The sequence below is a fragment of the Rhinolophus sinicus genome, linkage group LG01 (genome assembly GCF_036562045.2).
Source record: "Rhinolophus sinicus isolate RSC01 linkage group LG01, ASM3656204v1, whole genome shotgun sequence".
NCBI lineage: Eukaryota > Metazoa > Chordata > Mammalia > Chiroptera > Rhinolophidae > Rhinolophus > Rhinolophus sinicus.
Window position 1 is genome coordinate 78636177 of NC_133751.1, and position 22011 is coordinate 78658187.

Here is a 22011-nt window from a genome sequence, read left to right on the forward strand (position 1 = left end):
CTTCAGAATTATTCAAAGTGTATTCTTATGAATTTACTTCCTAATAGGTTTTATTTTATATTTTTAATGTTCCAATGTCTAAGTATGTCTTTTCTGGATTTTTAAAAATAGTTCATCAAATGTTTCAAAATTGCCTAAATACTATTCCTTTCACAAATGTAGATTTAACATAATTTCAACTCTTAAATCAAAGAGGGAAGAGAAGAGACAGACAGTTATAACCTAGCAGGAAATGTGATGGTATGTTTTTGCTGTTGTGCCTTTTTTTTTTTTTTTGGTGTGTGTGAGAAAGGGTATGATGTCATTTTGTCTCCACCCCCTGTGAGTAAGCCCAGGCACAGCTAAGTGCAGCCGCCCGCCTCTGTCACTGGGAGACAGTCCACTTAAATGCAGCTCCAGGGCTGCGGGACACCCACCAGCATTACTCCCTGTGTGAGGTGGCAAATGCAACATGCTCTCCAGCTTGGGGTGTCTACTTCTCTGTGGAAGTATTGCACTAGTCCTGGGAAATGCACAGAAATTGCCAAAAGGCAAGTAGCTCTGATGTTTTGTGTTTTAAAAATAATTTTTAAGAGATACTAGTTTTTAAATGTTGATGTTAGATGTGATCTGCTTTACCAGATGGGGGGAATAGAGTTATTCTGCAGAGAGTCAAAGTTCATACGTATGAAGGAGTTGCTTAAACTTTTACTTTTTCCCCACTCTGCAATTTACTTTTCAGTTGGATCTCTTTATTGCAGAAATGAAAACCAACTTTTTATTAGGCTTAGCAGATGTTCACAGTAGCTTGAATGGTATAGTTTCGAACTACAGTATTTGTGTATTGAATCATATTGTATCGATGGGTATTGCAGTCTGTTAAAAAGAGTTGTTTGGTGTTTTTATCCTCCTCCCCAAAGACTGAACCAGTACCAGGTTAAGGCTTAAAAAGAAGCTAATTCTGAAACCTTGAATCTTTGCTGTAAACTTCACACATACCTGTGAACTTGGAGGTTGAAGGGTTCTAGGCACAGCACCCTGTAGGGTCATGTGCTAATTCATAGACACTTCTCTCCAGTGGAGTTTAGTAGAGGGTTTGATCTGCTGGACAGGACACTCCCACCTTTCCTGGCTACAGTGCTCTCATTTAGTGTTGGTATTTTGTTTACAAATGTCATCAGAAGAAAATTAAAATTTTGAAATTCAGACCCTAAAAACAATCTCTTGAGTTTATCAGCACCAAAACAAGAGTTTGCCTCTCTCCTGTCTTTGAAAGTAAATGTTTCATGTACTTTTTGTTCCTTTGCAAAGGCACTTTTCTAAGCCAACTTCAGGTCTGTGAAGGCTTTTTATGGTTGCAGACTGCTGTAGTCAGCAGGATTACGAAAAACAGGCTGGAATTTACCATACAGTTATAATGGAAAATGTTGGAGGTAATGCAGAGCCACAGGCTTGTCAAAAATCTGGTGTGTATGAAGTCAGAAAGAAAGGTTGTTAATGTCAGACTCTCCGAAAGATCCTTCCTAGGTTTTGCTTCTGGATGGTTTGCTCCAAGATCATCTTGTCCCAAGTGAAAACTGTTCTCTCCACTGTGTGAAGTGAAACGAACCTAGACTTTGTGAAGGCAGAGGGCTTGGGTAGTTGATTTTTCACATAATCATATAAAAAGCAATAAAAAAGGCTAAGTAAACCTTCTCAACTTTGATCAGATAATTATGCAAAGAAAAGTAAAAATAAGTACACTCTAACAGATTTTTTTCTTTTATCAAGAATTTTGTTCCTTGAGCATAGTAAAAGTGTTTCAATAAATCAATTATGAGACACAAGCATTCAGAATTAATTGTTCCTGCTGCTGAAATATTTAACAAGGACATACCATTTGAGAGGAGTCTGGGGTTTTTCTCAGGCTCAACATCTACAGATGGTTTTATTTTCACCTTGTATTGACTGTGTAGGGATGATAGCAGGCACAATTCTGTTACTCCAGACTTCTGTAAACTCCAAGTGCTTTTATTATCACATTGTAATCACTGGATAGAAATCTCTTGACACAATTTTTATTTGTTGTGGTAAAAAAAAAATGCTTTCAAAACAGCCAAAACATTTTGTCTAGTCCATTGCATTTTAATCTGAAGTATTTTCATCCACATTTCTTTTGTAATTTGTGAAAATATCCATAGTTTTCCTAATATTATAAAATAAGTGGCAAGTCTCCTTATCTCTAATGCTATATTTTATCTTTCTTATGAAAGCTACCAAGGGACTTGCTTTTAACTGAAGCTGCCTTTCTCAGACTGTGTTCCAGGAATAGGTGTACTGTCCTTAAAAGGGGGTTGGGGCAGGCATCTGCTCCCCATCAATAACTTGGGGAGCACTCATGCTTTGTCTGCTTTAGGGGAGTCACAGTAAATGTGAGAATTTTGCAGGTTCTGAAAACTTCTCTGTTAAAAAACCTATCCAACTTTTTTAACCTCTTGTTTCCCGAATTCATTTGACTAAGAATGTTTTCTCTGGTGGAATAGCTATAATATCTTGCCAGGGGCTGTCTTTCACAGAACACATTTGAAAAAATGCTGAACTAAACAAGAAAAAAAGTGATAACACTTTTTCTTTTCTTCGTCTCTTTTACATTAGAGTCAGTCAAGTATCATTTAATAAGAAGAGGATAGAATTTTGGAGCTAGAAAGGACGCTAATGATCACTAGTCTAGTGGTTTATGGACCAGTAAAAATATATATATATTTTCAATATCAGGGTTCCATTCTACAGAGCATACTTGAATTTTGCCATGTGAGGACATTAAAGGGGGGAAAACCCATTGTTCATAAAAGCAAGCCACTTTAACAGATTTATAAAATAAATGAATTTATACAAATATATCCATTGTTCTTATTTTTCTCATTTCACCATACACTGATGAAAACTTCATCACAGGCTGACATTTGGGAACTACCTACCTAGCTAACCATTTATTTTACAAATGAAGACATCAAGGGCAGAGGAGATTTAGTAACCTTCCCACATTGATGGCAGAACCAGGACTGGATCCTGGGCTTCTGACTCAAAACTGTTTTCTTTGATATATTTGATATCTATAGTAGGTTATTTATAAGAAAAAGAAATGATTTTTAAAATAAATCGTTTATTCCATGTCTTATGCCTGTTGGCACACCTAGCCACATACTTATAAAAAATATGTTACTAGAAGAGTCTTGCTTACTTTTATTTTTTCTTCTTTTTTAATTAAATTTATTGGGGTGGCATTTATTAATAAAATTATACAGAGTTCAAGCATACAATTTTATAACACATCGTCTGTATACTGCATTGTGTGTTCACCACCTAAAGTCAAATCTCCTTCCGTCTTCATATATTTGGCCTCCTTTACCCTTTTTGACTTCTCCTCTCCCCCTTTTCTTTTTAAAAGCTTAAAGTTAGAGACTATTATTAACAAACTTCTTCTCCTCTCCACTTCTTAATGACTATATTCTTTGGAAAATCATTTACCTTTGCTAAGTCTCAGTTTTCTCATCTGTAAAATGGGAATAATGATAACTATCTCAGTATTTTAGGACTAAATGAGATAAATGATGCGAAGGTTTTAATAAAGAGTCTGATGTGGCAAGTATCCATTTAATAAATATGGATTGGGTCACAGAGAAGTGAGTCAGTACTGAAAAAAAAATGCATACCAAATAATATATGCTCTTGTGTCCAAATTGTCAGGAGGATAAAAAAAATGAGCCAACAAGTTCTTGGCAGAAAGGTGGTGCAAGGGAAAGAGTTGCTCTACAGAACAATGAGAAAAGCCCGCTATCACATTCTCTCCTGACCATTGTCAACACCGAGTTTGATTGTCAAGTTCAAGCTTTGCTCTTCTCTATGGAAAGCTTCACCCTTGCCCTAAGATCAGCCTATCCCTGGGGGTTGGTAAGGCCTCATGGAGCCTCCAGGAGAGATCCTCTTGAACATGTTCTTCAGGAGGAGAATTACATTAGAACACACAGGCTCTAGAGAAGAATTACCACACTGTTTTACACTTTTGAAAGCCCCTGTGCTCCAGCTACCTCTCAGAATCTTTATTTTTGGCACCATAGACATTTTTTTTTTTTTTTCCTGGAGTACAGGCTAAAATAAAAATCACTGAGAACAATATATGGTGAAGGGAGCCAAGAAAAGCTTATAATGAGACCGAGGGGCTTGACACACCTCTCTGCAAAAACTCCTGTGTAATCAGCCAGAAGGCAAAGGCTACTATTTCTAGCCAACTCTATTAGTCCTCTGGAGGCAAGTGGGAGGAAAGCCACAGAGGAACATCTAAGATACAAGTGTAATCAGATGGCTGAGGGCCTGAGGCTCTTGGGTGGGACTTGGCACTAAGAAGAGGATGGAGGCAGCTGGCTCTTTGTGTCAGGTTCTTACCTGACAAGGTTGAAATCTCTGACTCCAAGGATGAAAAAAACACAGGGCAGATGATGATAAGTCTCATAGTTATTAATAACTGTTATTATTATCATAGACAACATTCTTGGAGCTCATATTTCTTGTGGTAATTTAGGGCTAACTATTTTAATGTGGAAAATCTAAATTCTTGGAACTTCCTTATAAAGCAGGTATTTTATTACTTTCATTTTATTGAGCTTAAAATTATACCTCAGAGTATTTAAGTGATTTGCCCAAAGTCACAAAGCCAGCAAGTGGCAAAAGACTATACCCTTAATTTCTATGTGATACCAGTTCCCTGTTCGATGTTCTCGTAAATATATGTTAATATGTTCAAGTAACAAATTATATAGTCTTTGTGCACGCAGAGCCCTGAATCTGGGAAGACATAGCTTGGCATCTGTTTTTAGGGAGCAACCAGTTAGTGGAGGAGATAGGGATGGATAGGCATAATTATGGTAGAGTGAGTTTATCCTCTGATTTGGGAGAAGCACAAAGAGCTTTGAGAACAAGCAGAAGGACCTAACCCACATGGAAGGATCAAGAATTATGAGAGAATATGGCACACAAGTAGGGGCCTGGGGGACAAATACAATTTGGAGCAAAGAGGAAGATGGTTGGAAGATAAGGGGCCTTCCCAACAGGGCAAGTGTAGGGCTAGACCCAGGCATCCCCCAGGGCCCAGAACTCAGTGGGTATTAAAGTAGTCAGAGGAGAAGCCAAGACTAAGAATTCGCCACTGGCTGCAACTGCGTCTTCTTGGTCGCGATCGGTCCTGACTCCCTTAGATTGATTATAAAGAGGCAAATAAAAGGCTGTCTTTGGAGAGAAGGGCTCCTACATCTTGCTCTGTAAATTTTTCCAGCCACTTACGTGGTCTGACTCTCACTCTCTACAGAACTCTTCCAACCTCACTTTGACCGAACAAGAATGTGTCATCATTCCAAGTTCCAGTCCATTTCTCCAAAGTGGTTGATACTTGCCAGGGGCCAAAAAGGATCTCTTTCATCTTAGGGGAGGGGAGGTTGTGGTGGGGGAAGGGATAATAGTGAGGAATAAAAATAAGCCCAGTAGTGGGGTTCTGCTATTATTTGAGTGATATGTATTTATGTATTGGTGGGACTGTATTTAAAGTGTACCCTAGAAACAAATGGTTCCTCTCCTAAAAGAAAACAAACAAGCTTGAAAACCACAAAGAATTATTTTATCATCTTTTACAGCTCTAAAATTTCTTGCAGTTCTATTTATTTGTTTATTCAAGCACTCTTTATTGAGCACCTACTGGGTAAAACTGAATGAGATCCAGCCCCCATCATAAAAGAAACTTTTATTACAAATGTAAAAATTGATAAAGTATAATTTGTTTTGGTACTAAGAATATGTTGGTTATGTTAAGAATAACATGTTTAGGACTCAAGGTTTAAAAATAAGGTTCCCCAGTGTCAAGTATTCACTAATTTGCTGTATTATAGAAAAGACAGTTAAAATGTTTTTACAGGCTAATGTCAGTTGACAGATTTGTCGAAGACAAAAATGAGATGTCTAATGAAGGGAGGGCCATTCAGGAGATCCGACCAACCGTTCTATCTGGGTCACCATCCTCAGAAAGATTTCCGTTTTGCCAGTTCCCTGATTGCCATTTATAAAAGTAGGTTTAAAGAAAAGAACATTGAAAGTAAGTAGATGAACTTAATAAAAGTGATCTAAGAAGAAAAATAAACAGGATAATCTAATGTGAGAGATTACTAGAATACTACAGTAAAAATGTAGAACTCTAAAGTATCAGATAAAGAAATAACATGTTAAAAATAGAAAAACAATGGTTTAAATACATACATTCTGTTAAAAAAACATGTAAAGAATATACTACTTAACCATATTACTATATATCAGGCATGGTGTTTGTTGCTAAGTGCATATATAAATGATCACATTTTATCCATATACCTATAAAATATATTGTATTATTATCCCCATTTCACAGATGAGGAACTAAGCCTAAAGAGTATGTTAGTTATCTATTGCTGCATAATCAATTACCACAATATTTTTTAAATTAAAGTTTATTGGGGTGACAAGTATTAGTAAAGTTACATAGGTTTCAGGTGTACCATTCTGTAATACATCATCTATATATCACACTGTGTGTTCACCACCCAGAGTCAGTTCTCCTTCCATACAAATTACCACAAATTTAGCAGCTTAAAGCAACACACATTTATTATTTCACAACATCTGAGTCTGGCTTAGCTGGGTCCTCTCCTTCAAGGTCTCCCACAAGGCTGAAGCAAAGGTGTTGGCCAGTGCTGGGATCTCATCTGAAGGCTTGACTAGGAAATGATCCACTTCCAAGTTCTTATGGTTGTTGATAGAATTCAGTTCCTTGAGGGTTTTTGGTTTGAGGGCTTCATTTTTGTACGGCTATTGACGAGAGATCACCTCAGTTCTTTGCCACATGAGCTTCTCTATTATGGCCACTTGCTTTATCAAATTGTACAAGCCCAGATGAGTCTGAAGGCAAAATGGAAATTACAATCTTATCAGCCTAATCATGGAAGTGACAACCCATCAACCTTTGCCGTATTCTATTGTTTGTAAGCAACTCACAGATCCTGTCACACAGGTGATTACACAAGGGAGTGAATGCGGGAGGAGGGGATTATTGAGGGTGATCTTAGAGTCTATCCACAACAAAATGATCAATGGCTGCTTAAAGTCACATGGCTAGTAAGTGATATAACGGAACTATGAATATAGGAAATCTAACTCCAGAGAATGTACTGGTTTGAGCATTAACACCCCATTGACTCCCACAGAAGTCAGCCTTTTGTCTCCGTCCATGGTTGGAGTTGCTTCTAGGAAATCTTGGAGACTTAAGATAAATATCTTAAGAGTGAAAAGACTCAGGGTAAAAGTCACCCAATGTGAACCTTATTTTCTATATGTGAGAATCTAGTCAGTGCCACGGTTCCTCTGCTGATTTCCTCTATGGTACATCAAGTGTGGCCATTCCCATGTGGAGGGATATACAAAGTAAATGTCCTCCAAATAGAAAGGCTCAGATACAACCATCTCTCAAACAAAAGGAGAAAATGTAAGACAAAGGGAAATTTTTCTTTAACAAAAATGTATAAATATGAAGCTATCAATACTTATAAAGTTGATGATTCAGTCTCCATAAAAACGTGCTTCTGAAACATATGTGAGTGGCTTTTCCAGTAAATGGAGGAGTTGCTACAAGAGTTGAATTAAATTTGTGTTTGAAGGAAGAAAGTGTACTTCAATCAGTGGACGTGATGGAGACAACTGGACAAATTAAAGGAGCTTCTTTCAGATCCATTTTAGTGTCAATAAAAAAAGTTCTTCCATTGCTCTAGGAACCAAAACACAAAATTTAGGCTATACACAATATACACATTAAGAAATGTGACATCCAGAACCTTGTAGAATGTTAAATACTAAAATACTCTGTGAGTTGTTTTCTCTGGCCCACAGTTTCTTATGTTGGGATGGTCCCAACAACCAAGAAGGTACATGGTAAGAGGGGTAAAAATCAAGGTCTCAGGCTATTTTGTAAAAGTTCTGTGGATAGCAAGACTGAATCAGGATTTAGTCCCCTACAAGGTTCATTATTATTTTCCAGTCATGGACTTTACATTTAAAGCCCACACATTAGAAAACCAGACTAAATTTACACACTTTAAGCACCTTCCAGTCAGATTAGAAATTAATTTTAGAGAAACTTGAGTTCTAATTCAAGCTTCACCTATGATACAGCAATTCAACGTTTTCTTTAAAAATAAGTTTAGCTATGAGTACAAATGCTATAACATCTATCCCAACCCTTACTGCACATTAGAATAACTAGGATATTTCAAAAATATCGTACAATTCCTTACTTGGTTATGATTTCATTGGTCTGAAGTGAGAGAGTTTAAAAAATTCCTCAGGTGATTCCAATATGGCCAGAATTGAGAACCAGTGATCAACAGTTTTTGAAAATTTGCAGTTTTCGAAAAGTGCTAATAAATCTTTCTGGCTGAGTGCAGAGTAAGACTTAAAAGTTGCAAGTAAATTATTTTGCTATTTAAGTTTTAATATCAATAGAAAGGTGATTTTTATGTTTTTGCTGTTTTGTTGCAGGATTTTAAAGCATTATTTGGAAAAATTTTAAGACTTCCTTCTCAAGCAATGTAAAATAAGGAAATGTTTATAATGGAGATTAGCATTTGTTTTTGATGTTATAACATAAGTGCTAATCTCTACTTTTATAAAATCTCAGAAGCCAGATCTGAGAAGCTGTGGCTGATTGTGTTTTTCAGGAATAGACTTATATATGTTCATTCTGCCATTCAATTAACACCTTTTAAAAAGTCATTATATTAGGACTACAAGGATGAGTAAGACATTTTCTGTCTTCAAAGAGTTTGAAATTAGTTGTAGTTAAAACTACTTGGCCACACAACAGTCATTTTCTTTTATTTATTTATTTTTTAAAATAACTTCTATTAAATTTATTGGGGTGACAGCTAATAAAATTATATAGGTTTCAAGTATACAATTCTATAATACATCATCTGTATATTATATTGTACGTTCACCACCCAAAGTCAAATCTCCTTCTGTCACATAGACACATGTTCTTGTCTGTGTCTATGGATTTTTGTGTATTCGTTTGTCTTGCTTGTTCCTTTGTTGCTTTCAGTTTTATACACCACATATGAGTGAAATCATATGGTTCTTGACTTTTTCTTTCTGGCTTATTTCACTTAGCATGATATTCTCAAGATCCATCCATGTTGTCACAAATGGCACTATTTCATCTTATGGCTGAGTATATTCCATTGCGTATATGTACCACATCTTCTTTATCCAATCATCTATCAAAGGACACTTAGACTGTTTCCGTGTCTTGGCCATCATGAATAATGCTGCAGTGAACATAGGAGTACATGTATATTTATGAATAAATGTTTTCAAATTTTTTGGATAGATACTCAGAATAGGGATTGTTGGGTCATATGGTAAGTTTATTCTTAATTTTTTGAGGAACCTCTATACTATTTTCCATAGTGGCTGTACCAATTTACATTCCCACCAGCAGTGTATGAGGGTTTCTTGTTCTCCATAACCTCTCTATTTTTTTTTAAAGCAATAGAACAAAAAGCATCAGATTTGTATTGAACCACAAAAGAGCAAGAATACCCAATTCAATCCTGAGAAAAAAGAAAAAACCCGGAGGTATCACACTTCCTGACTTCAATTTATACTACAAAATGACAATAATCAAAACAGCATGGTATTGACAGAAAAACAGACACACAGACCAATGGACAGAATTGAGAGCACAGAAATAAACCCACACATATGTGGGCAAATAGTTTTTGACAAAGGAGCCAAAAACATGCAATGGAGAAAATAAAGCTTCTGTTATAGATGGTGCTGGGAAAACTGGAAAGTCATTTTCTTTCAGATGAAACTGTTGGTGTCTTAATTCTTCAATCATAATTTGTAGGAGTTAAGCTATACCATTGCGTTGCCATGAACTAGCTTTAAGTGATATATAGGAAAAAAAAATGAATTCATGTAGTATGTTAAGAAAAAAAAAAAGCATCACATGATTTCAGTTAACGCAAAATATAGGAGTTATGGCTGAGTAATATTCTATTTATATATGCACCACCTGTTCTTTATCCAATCATCTATTGAAGGACACTGGTTGTTTCCATGTCTTGGCCACTGTGAATAATGTTGCAATGAACATAGAGGGTACATATTTGCAACAACATGGATGGATCATGATATTATCATGCTAAGCAAAGTAAGTCAGAAAAAGTCAAGATCCATGTGATTTCACTCATATGTGGGATATAAAAGTGAAAGCAACAAATGAACAAAACAAAGAAACAAAAACTCATAAAGACAGACAACAGTTTAGTGGTTACCAGAGGGTAAGGAGGGAAGGAGGATGACAGAAGAGGCTACAGGGGGTCAGATATATGGTGATGGAAGGAGAATTGACTGTGTGTGGTGAACACACAATGCAATACACAGATGATGTATTATAGAATTGTACACTTGAAACCTATATAATTTTATTAAGCAATGTCATCCCCAATAAATTTAATTTAAAAGGTACAAGAGTTAAGCAAATGTTCAACGAATTTCCTTACTCAGAAGGTCCAGGTTATGTGAATTGCCTTGGGAGATGGTTCCTTTAATTGTCCATGTTCCTATATACATTCCTGCTCGTCTTCTTTCTGTTTTATGTTAAGGAACATTTGTGTGCACATAGGGTGGTTTATAATACGAAACGTAGTCCATTGTATCTCCAATACAGTGAAAGGTCTCTCCTCTCTGAGTGGAGAATGACTCCATGCTAGGACGTAGCTTGGGGGTGCTGTGCATCTAACAAGACACCAAAGTGGAGTTTCAGATTTTTTTTCTCCTTAAATGCCACCCTTTGATTTTTCCGTTCTGTTAGCTGATAAGGAAACATTCTGGTTTCCTGAGGGTCCTGCTGAGAGTCTATTGTGCACATGTGTGTGTGGGCGTGCGAGGCCTGATGGGCTTTTCTTCTCTAAGAGCAGCATATTCTGTCCTTGAAGGTGGGGTTTGGGACAGCTGCCAAGGTCGTGCTGGCAGAGAACTCTGGAATTCATCCTGTTACAGATATGCCTGCAGGGGATACAGGACAGTTTACTTCTTTAACTTTACCAAGTGGAGTTAAAGCCATCTCTAGCCAGGAAGTTTAGGTCAAAGTATCAGATCATCTGAAAACAGCCCCTCCCTTCTCCTGCTCATCTTCTTCAAACACCCAACTGATCCTGTTGTCACAGAATGATTCCCTAATTACTCACATTTTTACCAGAATTAGAAGGAAAATGATGCTGGCCATGTTCTCCCATTGAGGTTTACTCCAATTTATAGTTTCATTAAGAATTGGAAAGATAAATATTGGCAAATAGCAATAGGGTCTAGTGGGTAAATTATAGGAATAAATGTGAGTCTGAGCACGTGCCCTCACTTTTCTCAACATCGGATTTTCTTCCTTGGAAAAAGGGAATAATGAAAATAATAGTTCTCCTTTCAGCTTTCACTAATCATTAATATAAGGGTGACTTTAATGGATTTTTTGGTAGTAACTTTCTTAACCTAAGTGAGAGATGATGTAAGGACCAGACGTATCAAAAAAACTAAAAATTTTAAAAAAAATTACAGTTGACATTCAATATTATATTAGTTTCAGTGTACACTGTAGTTTTATATATATATACACAACTTATGAAGTGATCCCCCGATGCAGACACATTTTAAAAAAACTCTTTAACTGCCATGACAGCTAGAGAATCTCCTCGATACTCTATTCTCCTGGACACGTCCTAAAAAATGCTGAGCTAAAAGAATACTCTGTTGCTGGATATCCACATCCAGTGTTCATCGGGCTGTGTTGTGTCGGCCTCATAGTGATCCTCGGACGGAGGAGAGGAGCCACAGCGCTGTGGAGTTTTTAAACACAATTCTTGCTATCAGCATTCTGTTCCTATTCCCTGTCCAAGTCTCCCTACAGGGGGTTGGAAAGTCCTGCTCAAAGCAGATTTATCTTTTATTGTGAAAGGTTTGGGAGCACAAGTCATGGTCCTTGGTCAAGTTTTTCTCCACATCCCCGGGATGCAGTTCTGGGTACTTGACTTTCCCCTGGATGCCTGCTGCAGTCTGTCTGGTTGAGATGCTCAGGTCCTGGGTTGTTCCGCCCTTCCTCGTTTTTTTGTTCCTAACCCTCCTCTCCCTTCAGCCTCCTTTTCTATTTCCCTCCTACTTTCCTTCTTTCCTCTTTCCCCCTTCTCCCAACACAATAAGAGTCCTCAGAACTTTCTCTTGGCTTCCACGTCAGCTTCTGCTTCTAGCTACTTTGGCCCTCGTTCTCGCCTCGCAGCTGAGTCTTCATCTGTTTGGATACAGCAGAAATCATCCCTTTGGAAGACAAGACACACTTTATTTATTTATTTATTTTCAAGGCAGAAGTGGGAGTTTCTATGTCATGTTAAATGTTCCACTTGATGGAAAACATCATGGTTTCTCTCTCATTTATCTTGGCATCAGCAAGCTTGAAAAAAGCACAAATTTACATTCATCTGATAAGCTCTGTTCATACCAGATTGGACAAACCATAGCTATATTAACACCATAATTCATTCTTAAAGGGTTTTGAATATGCCATGAGTTATTAGGTAAGGCAACAACCTACGCACAATAAGAGACAGATGTTACAGTGTTATTTTTTAAGGTTACTTTTCTATTTGTTCCTGGATTTCTGTTCCATTGTTGCTGTTGGAGTTTGATATTTTGAAGAACTTGTAGAGAACTTTGCAGTTTTCTGGTGGCTCACTGAGTTAGATCTGAAGTTCAAAGGCCATATTTCTCTTCACTTGACTGGTAGCCAACATTTCCGTGAAACCAAGTTTCTGTGTCAAGTGTCCCCATGAAATGTGATCCTCTAATTGGCAGCTGGATCATAGTTGCAGGCATTTAATACCATTTCAACATACCAGTCGCCCTCTTTGATCTCTGTTTCTTTCACTCACCGTTTTCTTTGCTGTATTCAACCAATGACTTCCAAATTTTCCTCTCACTCTTTGTCTACAGTCCCCTCTTTTCTGCTTTCATATCCTTTTCAAGTTCTGATCCTTGTGCTTAGAAGACTCCATGATACCTGCCATAGAAACTTTATATATTCGATTGGCTTTTAGACTTTTTCAAGCATGATCAAGAGTAATAACCAGTGAAAAATGTGTACATAAAATCAGGCGTTTAGATCCAGGTGTGTGTGCTTACACACATGTGTGCCATTCTGCATTGTTGTGCTGGCCCTTCTTGTAATACAAATAATACAAATACAAATAAAACAAATAAATATGAAACAGATAAAAGTCCTAGAAATGGATTAAATTTGGTGTGATGCACCATCGATTTTTTGATAGGTCAACATGCTGGTAGTACTGTGCTTTAGGGTTTTGCTCTTATATAGAACAATCTAGTTACAAAACTATAAAGTTTTTTACTGGAGAAAGTAATTATTTTTATTATCTTGTTTGGGGAACAGTAACTTAAATTTTAAATATTGATATTACAACTGAGTCATCAGAATGGCTAATAAAATATAGCCATTCACTTGAATCACTAAAAATTATCCAGGGGGATGTAAAGTATAGCATAGGGAATACGGTCAATCATATAATAAGTATGCATGGTACCAGATGGGTACTAAACGTATCATGGTGATCACTTTGTAAGTTATATAAATGCCTAATCACTATGTTGTATATGTTCAACTAATATAATACATCAACTAATTTAAAAATTAAAGAAAAGAAATAACAAGAAGTAATAATACTTCATATTCTAGGTTATTTGAAATTCCTTCTCCATATGCTCTTGGTAAGAAATCCCACATTCACAATTTTCCACCAACATGTCAGTGCTTTTCCAAATACTTTCAGTGGCCTTTATCAGCTGTTTAAAAAGAACACTATTTAGTCTTATAATTCCCTGTTTGTCAGCTGAATTGCATTATATAACACTTATTCTTAATCAGCCATTCAATACAAGCATCTGTTTTCACTTATGTCAGAAAATTAAGACAACAAGTATTTACTGTAGTGTTTTCCCAAAGTCGTCAGAACCCATAGCTCACATGTCATCTGTAAGGTTTTTGTGGTGTCCCAGAAACATCCCTTTCAAACATTCCTTTTCATGGCCAGAGGTTCATAGCCCACAAAAGGACCACAAACATCAACACTAAATTAACTTCCTGTAAATTATGTTATCAAATACTTTAAAAGGCATTAAAGGATAAGCATTAGCAGCATCAAGATCCTTTTAGGGACTCTCCTATTTTGCGACATATTTTTGGTTTGTTTCATTTTTTTTTAAAGGGGAGAAACATGTACTTCCATTTATCTGCTTTAAATCTAAGTTTTCTCTCCTACTTACCCTTCTTTTACAGCACTTGCATCCTACATCCATCCACAGGGTGAATCTACCTTAGTGAATCTGTTAAGTATGCAGCGCTCCCCCTCCCTCCCCGCCCCGACTATGCTCATTCCAGATTCTGATTTAGTAGGTTTCGTAATATGCATGTTAAACGACAATCACTAATGATTCTGATAAAATTAACTGTATATGGAGAAATAACATAGATCTTTTTATATAGTCAGTACCAAGCACTGGGGCACTAATTCAAAGAAAGTGGTTAAGAGGAACTGAACTGACTTACTGTAGTTTTATAGATTTGGAGAACCTGTGCTTTTGGTTGTTCAGTATATGATCTACGTCTGTAGAAAAAGGCTTAGCTTGAGGTAGGGAGAACCCTGTGTCTTGTGATGAATTTCTGTCTGCCTTTATACTTAGAAACCATCTTTTCCCATCACTAGCTGGAGTCCTGAACAGCATTCACTGTTACTGTAAACTTGTTTGGTGGTGAGTGATGTTTAAAATTGGGGCCGGAAGGTTTTGGTGACATTATGAGATATTAGTGAGAGTCATTCTGTTTGTGTGTATATATATGTTAAAGTTAATGCCTAATATTAGCCTGAAGCATGTGTTCAGTGCAACCTAAACTCAAGAAAGCCCACTATAAAGTATGGCCAGTTTAGTTTACCAGGTTGATCAAGAAAAATACAACTCTGAAACTAAAGGTGAATTTTTTACTTCACGTAAAAGTTCTCTATATTTTCACTTACATAAACTGTTAGCCAGCCTTTAGCTAATACTGGACATCAGCCTATTGTTGAGCATTAGCTATGACATTTGTATTTGGCAGGTGGCTGAAAATATTGTGTATGTAGTGTGCAGGCTGAAGTTTCTTTTCTTAGCTCTAGAAGTCCATAAAACTCTTGAAGGTGTATGTAAAGTAGTACACTTGGGTATGTACATTTTTCACAGGTATTGATGCTTAGATATGGAGAGTCTCAAAGAAGCCTAAGAGCCAGTAAAATTAAGAACACCATGTCTAGACAGAAGCCTTTTACTAAGTTAGAATTAGGATGCATCAGGTGAGTGGCTGGAAGGATTATTACTATATTCATGAAACATGCAGAGGGGCTTTGAGATGGTCCATGAGAAACCTCAAACTTCATAACTAAGATGTGAACACACGCTTTATTTTATGTAATTGATTTTGATGTGGTGCAAAAATTTAAATGTGGAAGTATAGTATCCACATCGAGGTGACCCTCAGTGATTCTCACCTCCTGGTGTTCACGCCCTTATAGAGTCCCCTCCTCACACACTGAATCATGGCTGGCCTGTGTATCCATTAGAGTACAGAAGAAATGAAGTGAAGATGTGTGATTTCTGCAGGTTGTAAAAGACATCGCAGTTCACACCTTGCTCTTTCTTCTGGATCACCCAATCTGGAGAAAGCCAGTTGCCATGTCATGAGAACACTCAAACAGTCCTGGGGAGAGGTGTACAGGGTGAGGTACTGAGACTGCCTGCCCCTAGCCAGCACAAACTTGTTAGCCATGTGAGGGAGCCATCTTGGAATTGCTTCCTCCAACCCCAGTCAAGCCTTCAAATGACTGCAGCCCAGGCCAATATCTTCACTGCAACCTCATGAGAGGTTCTGAGTTGTAACTACCTAGCCAAGCAGTTTCCAAGTTCCTTTCTGATCCACACACAGGGTGACTGTGTGGATAATAAATGCTTATCGTCATTTAAGCCACTAAGCTTTGGGTTAATTTATTATGCAACAATAATTAATTAATACAGGGAGTGTGTTTACTGCCTTTTTATTGTAATTTAAAGGACTATTTAAGGGGAGTAAAAGTAGGATGAGAAGTATAGGTAATCTTATTTATTGGTATATGGCTTTGAACATGTAGTTTTGCCTCCAGATAAAAGATAAATGGAAATAAATTCCAAAGAAGAATTTTTGAATCAGTTACTTTTTCCAGGATTACCAAAAAAATGGGCATAAATGCTGATCAGTCTGATTGGAAAAATATGTGAACAAATATCCTTTTAAAATACTCATAAAAAATGTTCAACAGTTTAAAGCAGCTTAAGGGCCATGTTTTTTGAGGCCTTAATAAATGGCCTTGTCCTTCATTCTAGAGTTCATTTCAGGACGGCCTTAGGCCTAGAGAGAGTCTGTATTGGTGCTGCTTCATTTAGGAGAGTCGACCTGTGCCCAAGACAACTTAAAGAAAACCAGATCCAAGATCCAGATTGTAACTGACCTACATCCCTGAATTCCTCCGAGGAACAATGAGCTTCCTGGAACAAACTTGGATCAGGCCAAGCTCTTATTTCCTTGGCCTTAGTTTTGACCTCATGCTGAAGTTTATGCCATGGCAGTCTTCATGTAATTATATCTCCAGGGTAAGCCTTTGCGAAAATTCTTATAGAAAACAAATCATTTTATAAGTACCTAATGTTACAATACTGTATTTCCCCGAAAATAAGACCTAGCTGGACAATCAGCTCTGAGTGTCTTTCGGAACAAAAACTAATATAAGACCCAGTCTTATTTTACTATAATATAAGACTTGGTCTTATAATATAATAATATAATATAATATAATATAATATAATATAATATAATATAATATAATATAATATAACATAATATAATATAATATAGTATAATACAATATAATACCGGGTAATATGATATAATACTGGGTCTTGTATTAATTTTTTTTTTCTTTTTTTTTTTTTTACTTTTTTTTTTTTAATTTGTTTTTTAATTAGTTTCAGGTGCACAAGACAGAGCAAAACTTAGACGTTTATCATTTACATCCCTCACACTGTGTGAACCCCCCTCCCCCCATCCACCATCCCCCCGTACGTTCCCAAAACCTCTCACCTTTGTATTAATTTTTGCTCCAAAAGACACAGTAAAGCTGATTGTCCATCTAGGTCTTATTTTTGGGGAAACAAAGTAGGAGGAATAAAGATATATAAAAAAAAGAAAAATGGTTATTGTTCCTTTGGAGTTTATATCCTAGCAAAAGGAATAGATGAACTAAACAGGATAATACAATGTAATAAAGGCTGTGACTGAGGAATGAACAAAGGTAAATAGGAGCTTAGAGAAAAAGGGGATTTACTTTGCTTGGAAGAGTTGAGAAGACTTTGAATAGGGCATTCTCTGCCATTTTGCAAAATCAAAAACAAGTGTTTATTAAAAATATTAACATAGGAAATTTCTTTGTATGTGCTACCTGTGGAAGGTGAGCAAATTTTTTTAACCACAAACCAGAAATTATGTTTGTAAACTAGGGCTCTCTCAGAGCATTAAAGATACTCGAACTATATTTACCTATAGTGTCATTCATTAATGGATGCTATTAGTGCTTTGAACTGAACTCATTTGTTCTCTCCAAATATACCATTGTTTATAAAATGATTACAAAGAAAAATCACAGATCCTTAATCATCAGTCACTAGGACCTTATTAACAAAGCATGTAACAAAACATAAAATTGGGTAAGCAGTTTCCATCTAGTTGGCCAGTCAATATGTGTGTCAGTTGGGTGATCTAGGTCACAATGAACAAGAAGACTTCCTGCTTAGCCCCTCATCCCAGACCAAATTCTAGGCTCGATCTCAAATTTTTTTCACTAATAGGTATCATCACTCAGGGAATCACAAGGTCATGAGTGGTCTTTTGCTTTCATGCAGATTCCAGGCACTGTGGACTTGACTTCCCCAGAGCATCTTATCATAGTTGCCAAGGAAGTGCTGTTTTAGCAGTAAAGACAGCTTATTTCTTACCACTCCTTTATCCACTCTTGATGGACACAACTAATTAAGCAAGAAAACATTCAGGCTTTTGAAACAGACTCTATTAGTGAAGGATGCTGTGGGCAAGAGAAAAGTCAGGGAAGACAAATAATGGAGTCAGATCTGAAGTCATCCTCCAAACAGGCAGCCCGCCATTAGAAAAGTCACAACTATGACTAGAGGTCAACTATTTTAGAATACTTTTCCCACTCTGTCCGTGGAAATGGGAAACCCCTTCATCTTTCCTGACCCATCTCCTCCAAGGTAGCAGTGGGGCTCACTCCTAAGTGACTTTGCTTCTCCGACTCCTTCATTAGAAGTGGGGTTTTTTGCTATTAGGTCAATTTTGTCATCTTGCTTACAAAGTTCTGTTGTTTAATGCAGCATAACAAAATAAGGAAGCCACTTCCAATGATTAAAGGCTTTTATCTACATTCAAATATAAGCATTAGTTTAGTAAACATTACTTTAGTAAATTAGTAAATATCATTCGGTAGTTATAGGTCAATCTAGAAGGATAAGCTACAAATGACTTTCTTTCATTTTTCCTTCTACATGTGAATACACTATAAAAGATGTCCCCATTTTCTATTTGTCAGCTCCTTGTTTTCTCCAATGTGATACATTTTTTTATATTTTGTCAGTTTCAATCAAGATACAAGACATTTCCATCACCACAGAAAACTTGACTGTGCTCCTTTGTAGTCAGTCCCTTCCCCCAGCTCCTGGCAACCACTGATCTGATTTCTGTCCCTTTAGTTTTGCCCTTTCCATAATGTCCGATAATGAAGTATATATTATGTAATCTTTTTTTCCTCGGTCTGGCCTTTTTCACTTAGCATAGTGCTTTTGTGACACACCCATGTTGATCCATGTTGTTGCAGATATTAGTTTCTTGTTTTTTCTTTTCTTTCTCTTTTTTCTTTTTCTTTCTTTTCTTTTCTTTTCTTTTTTTTTTTTGGCTGAGTAGGATTCCATTTTATGGCTGTACCATAATTTATTTACTCATCTACCAGTTGTGACATTTGGGTTGTTTTCAGTTTGGGGCAATTATGGCTAAAACTGCTATAAACATTTGCTTACATGTTTTTGTGTGAGGACATATTTTCATTTCTTTTGGGTAAATGTCTAGGAGTGGTATTGCTTTGTCTTATATAAAGTGTATGTTTAACTTTATAAGAAAACCAAACTCTTTTGAAAATGGCTCTAGCACTTTTTATAGCAAAGTATGAAGACTTTAGTTACTCCACATTCTTGCCATAACTTGCTATTTTCAGTTTTTTGTTTTCTTAATTTTAGCTATTCTATTAGGTTGGTGCAAAAGTAATTGCGGTTTAAAGGGTTAAAAAAATTGCAAAAACCGCAATTACTTTTACACCAACCTAATAATAGGAATGAGTGAGATATGTTTTGAATCCATACCTTTATTCCTCAGAGATTGGCCCACACCTGTTAGGCATCTTTCTTTAAAAAAATATGGGATCAATTTCCTTAGAAACAACAATCTTTTCTAAAAGGTAATAGGTAAATTTGCTGAGATCTACACTGATTTCTTATTAGATAAGATAAAATATGGAAATTGGCAACATTTGCCTGGCACAGAGAGAACATTCAATAATGTTTAGTCTTATGTCTTTCTCTTCCTATATCTTGTATTCATAAGTCATCAAACCTAAATATTAAAATTACACAACCTACATAGAACTGTCACAGTTTTTTTTATTCTTTTAGCTTCAAGACTCAATTTAAGCCTGCTTTAAACACTTTGAGAGACAATGCTTTGGGTAGGAGAATGCTAAGTCAATCTCGGCATCCCACGTAAGGCAGAAATGAAAGCCCCTTATCCAAACCAACGTTCCACTGGAGAAAAGAGGCATGAGACAGAAAACTGATCACTGGACTTGGAAACAAAACACCTCAATTTTAAACTTACTCTGCTTCCAACTAGAAGGGTGACGTTAGGAAATAATTTAGTCTCTTTAGTCTTAGTTTTCTCATCTAAAAAAAAAAACCCACAAAAAACCATGGAGCATAATACAGTTGATTCTCATTACTCACAGCAGTTATGTTCTTTATAGAAAGTTGCAAACAGAGGGTTAGCTTCCTGGGAGCCTCTGGTCACAACATTCTTTTTCAACCAATCCATACGTAATCTTTCATATGTTTCTGTTTAAAGACACCTATTTAATATATGTTGTTGATTCATCCACATTGAACTCACCCCCCACCCCCGGCCCAACCCAGTGCTATATAGCTCATGCCTGAACAGAGCTTATATAACACACATGTTTTCTCCATCAGGCTCAACACAGCCTTCATGTGCTTATGACCACTACCCCGAACTTCAGCACTACACCTGGGGGCCATTTTAAGTAGTAAGATCACCAACGAAAAGAACAAAAATGGGGAAAACATAGCACTAAATAGACCGTGCAAAGTGTGAGAGCTAAAACAGAGAGGTACAATGTTGCCCTTTTCAATTTCAGTGGAAAATGTGCCCCTTGGGGGACTCAAATTTTTTACCACTCTCTGCATGTCCACGAATGATTGTAAAAGTGCTGTGAGTATTGATTTTGGGGTTACAAATAAATTTTAGAGAGTAAGCAAATTTGCAAATATGGAATCTATCAGCAATGAGGATTGATTGACTGTATTTGTATGTTGTTTATGTGAAAGAACATGGCAATGTTGTTATTATTGTTTATGGGTGTTTTCTCCAGCCAGGCGAAATGTAAGAAACCTAACATTCATTAGGAAAAGAAAAATCTTAATACTTAAATATCTTACTCACTGGGCCTCAAACACCATAAGCAGAAAAACAAAACTAGAAGCCTAATGGAACTGCTTATTTACCCTTAAAAAAATATGTATTAACATATGAAGATAACATCATGTTGGAGAGCCTTGACTGGCAAAAATAATAACTGTATTGTTTGATTTCTTTAAGGTGGATGAGGGCTTGTTGGGACCTGATTGCTTTTGTATACATTTGCAGCTGCCTTGTAGGATCTTTTTAAAACTAAGTGGTCATCCATCACTTCTCTTCTTGGCCCAGAGAGTAGTTTCCATATCTCAAAGATGCTTTATAAATATTTGCAATCACCAGTTTATTTGTAGATTCCTTTCAGTACAGAAACGTGTTTTTTTTCCACATAAAATTTGATTTTGCTCACATTAATTTCTGTGGTATAAGTTTCATTTTCTATAATATACTACAGAGATTGTTTTAATGGCAATGCTAGCTTTATTAAATCAAGGAAACTCTAAGGACATTGCTGCATTGAGCTACTGAGGTGAAATCACCAGCTTGCAGAAATGTTTTCGTGGGAATCCAGCGCTTAAGGGAAGGATGACATTCCATTCCTGGTTGCCCTCCTTCCTACCCCTTTTTTGGAAGGCACACCCTTCTCATCCCACATTTCTGTGATTCCTTCCCAGAGAATGTGCAAGTTGATTTGACTGGCAAAAACCTTCACACCTCCTTTCTGTTTTAATTTCCATTTAAAAAATCTACTGTTAATGAGCCTGTTCTTGATCTATTCATTAAAAAACCTGTGGTTTTATTGAGCTAAAGAAAAACGCCTTGATGAGCAGAAGAATGAAATTCAACATCTGTTAAACATCTACTGTGTATCAAGCTTTGTATTTGCTGGTTATTTCAATTTCTATCTACATCCTCTGTAAGGCATTTGTGATCATTTGGTTAGTGGGTGGGGGTAGAATCCAGAAAGGGTGGTAAGCATAAATGCAAAAGTGGAAGCATATTTTATCTTTGGGGTCCACCCACATTCTCAATGT

At 36.6% G+C, this 22011-nt stretch overlaps 1 protein-coding gene across 39 annotated transcripts in view; it reads left to right on the top strand.

The window, feature by feature from the left end:
• Positions 1–347: 347 nt before the first annotated feature.
• The window catches only part of ABI3BP (ABI family member 3 binding protein), a 259027-nt gene continuing 237363 nt past the window's right edge, over positions 348–22011 (top strand). For 29 of the 39 annotated variants that reach the window (XM_074332670.1, XM_019756510.2, XM_074332723.1 and 26 more), the window contains exon 1: positions 348–530. In XM_074332670.1, the coding sequence (XP_074188771.1) occupies positions 452–530 (79 nt within the window). In that variant the 5' untranslated portion in view covers positions 348–451. The remainder of the gene's footprint in view (positions 531–22011) is intronic. The other 10 variants (XM_074332791.1, XM_074332785.1, XM_074332800.1 and 7 more) reach the window with 2 other exon arrangements.